Genomic DNA, 5,371 nt, shown 5'->3' with positions numbered 1-5,371 from the left:
GCGTTTTGGAAAGCTCTCGACATCAGTTATCAGATTCTTGAATCAAAAATAGGGTGTTCCATTTAAGAAAATCAATGTAATCTTGACCTGATCTTGGCTATGCAACCCAAGGTCAAACTGATAGGATCAGTAACTAGATATTTTTTAACATACAACTTTTGTCTGAAACACTTTTCTGTAAAACTTGTATTTCCCGAGATATTTAGGTGTCCCGACCTATTTGGGACACCCTGTATGTACATACATATGTATCTATGCACTTTAATGTAAATAAAAATAATAACGTAAGTGTATATATTTATGTATAAGTGTACATATTTACGTATATTATTTTTTACCTGTTCTAGGAGGGGGAATAGGTGGTTTTGGTTCCGCAGGTTTCTTTACAGTATTATTTTCAGATGATTCAGGTTCGGATGTAGGTTGCACAACAGTATCGTTATTTTGCGGATTCAATGATAGTGGTGGAAAACCAGGCGGAACGGGAAGTTCATCCAACAATACTACCTTCCCATGCGTATATAATTTAATAGCATCTTCGAATTGTTTGCAAATTCTACCATATCTCCGTGCTTTAGATGTGTTACCCTCATTTTCGGCAGTTACTTTTGTTCTTCTATATACCTCCAGACGTTCCTTTAGGGCACCTTCGATATTCTCGGGACCACACTTTGCTGGGCCATCTTTTAACATTATAATTTACATTCATGTATTACGCTTTTTTTTCTTTTTTTTAATCAAAACTTGAATAATGTTACCTTTTTTATTGTATATTATAAAGATAAATACGCAATTTATTTTTTTTTATATAATAAGAAGTATTATATTAGTAATTACTAATTATTATCTTAATATTTCTACTCAGCATTTCAATAATATAAAAACTGAATAATAAAAAAAGAATGCAATAATTATTTACATTAACTTTTTACATTAGCTCTATAGCAAATTTTACATTTTACTCCGCAAGCTCCAAATAAAAATAGAATTCTGCAATAAAAATTTTAGATACTTTTTCCTTACAAAATGTAAAGAATATGTTTTAAATATTTTGTAATATATTAATTATTATTAATATATTTAAAAAATAATTTATTACATTTTGTTTTACGTTCCGTGCCAGGTGAGTCACTAACCATAATAATCAAGTCACTTAAAATTGATGCAACATAGAACATGTTAATAATATATAATACGAAGGAAACGTCTTTTAATCCGGTCTATCCTAGATGAAATCTAGGTTTTCTTTCACATTAAATTTAGACGTCAAAAATCCAAATTTGTTAAATATTTTATACGAATAATAATAAATTAATAATAATACAATAATGACACTATACAAAACAAGATATTGATGTAACATGATATACGTTAAATCATATAATAAATATAAAATACTTTAAAATATGTTAAATATTTTATATGAATAATAATAAATTAATAATAATACAATAATGACACTATACAAAACAAGATATCGATGTAACATGATATATGTTAAATCATATAATAAATATAAAATACTTTAAAATACAACAAAAAACAAAAAAGAATTTTAAATCGAGTCTAGCTTGACATTGAAATAAAGCATATTTCATCAAGGACCTTTAGCTTTATATAAATTGACTGTGTTCCAATATACTGCCAAAACCAGTATACTGAAAATTTATACTTAATGTTACATATATCTAACCTAACTTAATCTAATCTCAGGATTAGAATCAGGATTTTCAAACGTAGATTTAGAGAAAAAAAGCGAGTCTTCCGCATCCACGAAATCACTTTTTTCAATTGTTAACATTTTTTATAAAAAATAAAAGTTTGTACCATCCTTCGTTAATTAAATTAATTATATGTACGATATTTCTGTTTAGGATTTTCTTTTAATTTTCTTCATACTTTTTTAACAAATTAACAGATAAACCAATTTACAATATACTCAAAATGGTGATTTTAACAACATACCTTAAGGTCATTCATTATTGTATAATTACTCATAAAATTTTAATATTTTTAACATTTACTTAAATGTTAATATTTTAATAATTGAAATAACTATTGATAAAGATATAAGCAAATGTAATTAATTCTATTCCTACAATATATAAGATAGACCAAAATACATATATAAGTAAGAAGGAAGTGATTCTATGACTCAGAATAATTTCTTTTTATAAGACTTTGTTTTCAAGAAAAAAAGATGTTTCAAAGTTATTCGAGTTGACTGATATTTGACGTAACAGTTTTTACTATAAATATTCTACAGGATTTGTTTATTATCAAGACTAACTAATTCAATCACTAATTAAGATAGACACATGAATTTATGTTTTTAATTCTTTAAATGCAAGGATAATTTTTCAAGTGTACGCATATTCGATTAAATACATCCTTTTTCTAACAAATAAAAACCTCATTCGAAAAAAATGTTATTCTATTATTTCAATTTATTTTAAATCCAGAATCACTCCTTCTCAGTTATGACACATATTCCTATCCTATATCAAAATCAATGTTACTGGAAAGGTATTGCCTAAGATAAATAATTACCAAGAATCTAAATAAATAAGTTCATAACATTTTTACTATATTTTTCATTACAGAAACACAACTCACAATAATAAAATATATAGCTATATATTAATACTGTTAATAAACATGTAACAAGTTCCAAAAAAATTTACAATCTGATAGATTTCTACATCTTACCTGTAGAAGCTTGCTGTTGAACTTCACTTTCTTCTTTTGTAGCTGATGCTGCAGGATTAGTTGGAGAAGGTAGAATTGGAGTAGGTGGCATATCTGATAAATCAAGCTTTTCACCTGCAGCAACTGCAGCAATAACTATATCGAATTGTTTTATAGTTTTCACATATTCTAATGCTTGTTCTTTGTTGCCCGCTCTCTTCCAAGCGATTGCTGCAGTCTTATATTTTTGTTGCTGATTTTTTAATTTATCCAAAGCTTCTTGATCAACTGTGACTGCCACTGGTTCAGGAGAATTATCATCATTTGAGACATTTGATGTTGCAACTGTTTCACTAACTGTTTCCACTGGTAACGGTGTTTTTTCTTCTGCAATAAAGATAAAATAATATTTACAAAATAAAAATCAATATCGCAAATTCCAATTAACATCTAGAAAACTAGATAATAAGAAATAAAATAACCTATTCAAAAATCAAATTAAAAGATCAAATTACATATTTACTTCTCATCAAAGTTATGTTCTTTTGTACATGAGCACTAAAAAGGAATCTTGCACAATACACATTTATCCAAAAAATAACAATATACTTGTTTTAGGCTACCAACTGGTTTAGGCTATTTTGATTCTTTTTTTTTTGCTAAACATTTTGAATTAATCGTAATACAGTTGTAAATTTATTATGTTTAACAAAATTTTTATTATTAAATATTATATTTAACAGAAATCAAAAGATTAATGCATAATTTTTTTTAAAATACAATATAAGAATTCATTACAGATACTTGACAAATTTATAGATTAAAGAAAAACTCCGTGAAACAGTATGCATAAAAGAATTTGTATACTACTTATATTTTAAAGTACAATATAAGGATTCATTACTGATCATTAACAAATTTATAACATCGAAGAAAAAATCCATGAAATAGTATAAAAAGTATGTATACTACCTATATTTTCAACAGTAGATTCGGCAGTAGCTGAAGAAGGCAAGGCTGGAGGAATGTCAGCTTCATTTACACTTTTACCTGATTGTATGTAAACCAACATTTCCTTCAATGTTTTTACACCTCTGTTATATCTTCTAGCCCTACCAGTCTCATTGTTTCTTTTTGCCTTTTCCTCAGCTATCTCATAAATTTTTAGTCTTTCTTGCAATAATTTGATTAGTTCTTGCACAGAATTATTTTCCTCTTTAGTTTCAGTAGATTCATGTTCTGCTTGTTCTTCTTCCATTAATTCTGGCGTTTCTGTCTTTTCTTCAGTTTCATTTCCTGTGAGCATCTGTAACTCTTTCTAAACCAATAAAAACCAATAAAATTTTAAATATAATCAAACTTCATACATATATTAATAGTAATATAATATTATATTTAATTGGACATTATATAACATACCAATAATGCAGGATCATCATCTCCTTCAGATGGTTCGTCATCAGAATTTGTATCCTTCATACAATCAGATATCATTGCATCCAAATTTTCATCAGTAGCAGTTTTGCGTGCAGCTATATAACATTTATATAATATTTATATGTAAATAACTACAAAATATATACATATAATATAGATTATATTAGTTTTAATCCAACAGTTAAAGTATATAGAGAAATCTGATAACATAATTGGAAATATTTCCAACAAAAAGCCATAAATATAGAATATGTCTGTAACTTTTGCATAATTACAACTATTATTAGATAGTAACTATAGTTAATAATAACTATAAAATATGTGCATATAATATAGATTATATTACTTTTAATTCAACAGTTAAAGTATATAGAGAAATCTGATAACATAATTTGAAATATTTCCAACAAAAAGCCATAAATATAGAACTTGTCTGTAACTTTTGCATAATTACAACTATTGTTAAATAGTAGACCTATGTTATTTAATCTCAAACTTCTTTAGATAATCTTAAAAACACTTTTCTTGCTTTTATAATTGGAAATTCTACATTAAAAAGAAAATAAACCAAAAGCATACAAAAATGTTAAAAATATTTAAGAAATCTCAAGATCATGTAGGTCATAAGAGACAACACATTTTTAAACATCTTCATAATTGCTGAAGAAAAATTGTCTATTATTGATATTGTACTTTTATATAAATGTCACATCTATTTACCTAAAACTAATCATTTAAAATTGCTATATCTTTGAATATAATCAATATTACTTAAATCATATTATCTATTAATTCAATTATAAATTCATAATATTGTTATAAATATTTCAAAATCTTTGAAACTTTATGCATATTATATATCATAAAATTGCCATAATTTTCATTTTACAGGTACCTATATTTTTGTTACATAAATATACAATTTGTAAAATTATTAACTTACCACTGCGTCTGCTTTTGTAACCTGTATCATTACCAGCTGTCAAAGCAGCTAATTCAGCTTCTAAACTTTCGTCATCATCTTCCATCATATTGTTATTAATATTGCCGATATCTATATCAGGTACTTCAAAAATGCCATACTATATAAAATATGACATTATGAATGAAAAAGAGAAACAATCCATTATAAAATATCTAATAAAAGCCAAAATTATAAGACATACAATTATGCAGAATAAGGATGTACCTTATTTTATATATATATGTATATATATATATATATATGTATATATATATACATATA

At 25.6% G+C, this 5,371-nt stretch overlaps 1 protein-coding gene across 1 annotated transcript in view; it reads right to left on the bottom strand.

Moving 5' to 3' along the window:
* Nucleotides 1–5,314, bottom strand: part of LOC105461537 (coiled-coil and C2 domain-containing protein 1-like) — a 14,255-nt gene extending 8,941 nt beyond the window's left edge. The window contains exons 1-5 of the mRNA XM_011708039.1: nt 5,069–5,314; nt 4,108–4,220; nt 3,661–4,006; nt 2,710–3,075; nt 331–683 (exon numbers count right to left, since the gene is read on the bottom strand). Of these exons, the coding sequence (XP_011706341.1) occupies nt 331–683; nt 2,710–3,075; nt 3,661–4,006; nt 4,108–4,220; nt 5,069–5,156 (1,266 nt within the window). The 5' untranslated portion in view covers nt 5,157–5,314. The remainder of the gene's footprint in view (nt 1–330; nt 684–2,709; nt 3,076–3,660; nt 4,007–4,107; nt 4,221–5,068) is intronic.
* Between the last annotated feature and the right edge of the window lie 57 nt (nt 5,315–5,371).

Source organism: Wasmannia auropunctata, unplaced genomic scaffold, assembly GCF_000956235.1.
Source record: "Wasmannia auropunctata unplaced genomic scaffold, wasmannia.A_1.0 LD285170.1, whole genome shotgun sequence".
Classification (NCBI taxonomy): Eukaryota; Metazoa; Arthropoda; class Insecta; order Hymenoptera; family Formicidae; genus Wasmannia; species Wasmannia auropunctata.
The sequence above is the reverse complement of the archived record's forward strand: the minus strand, read 5'-3'. Positions and strand labels throughout refer to the sequence as shown.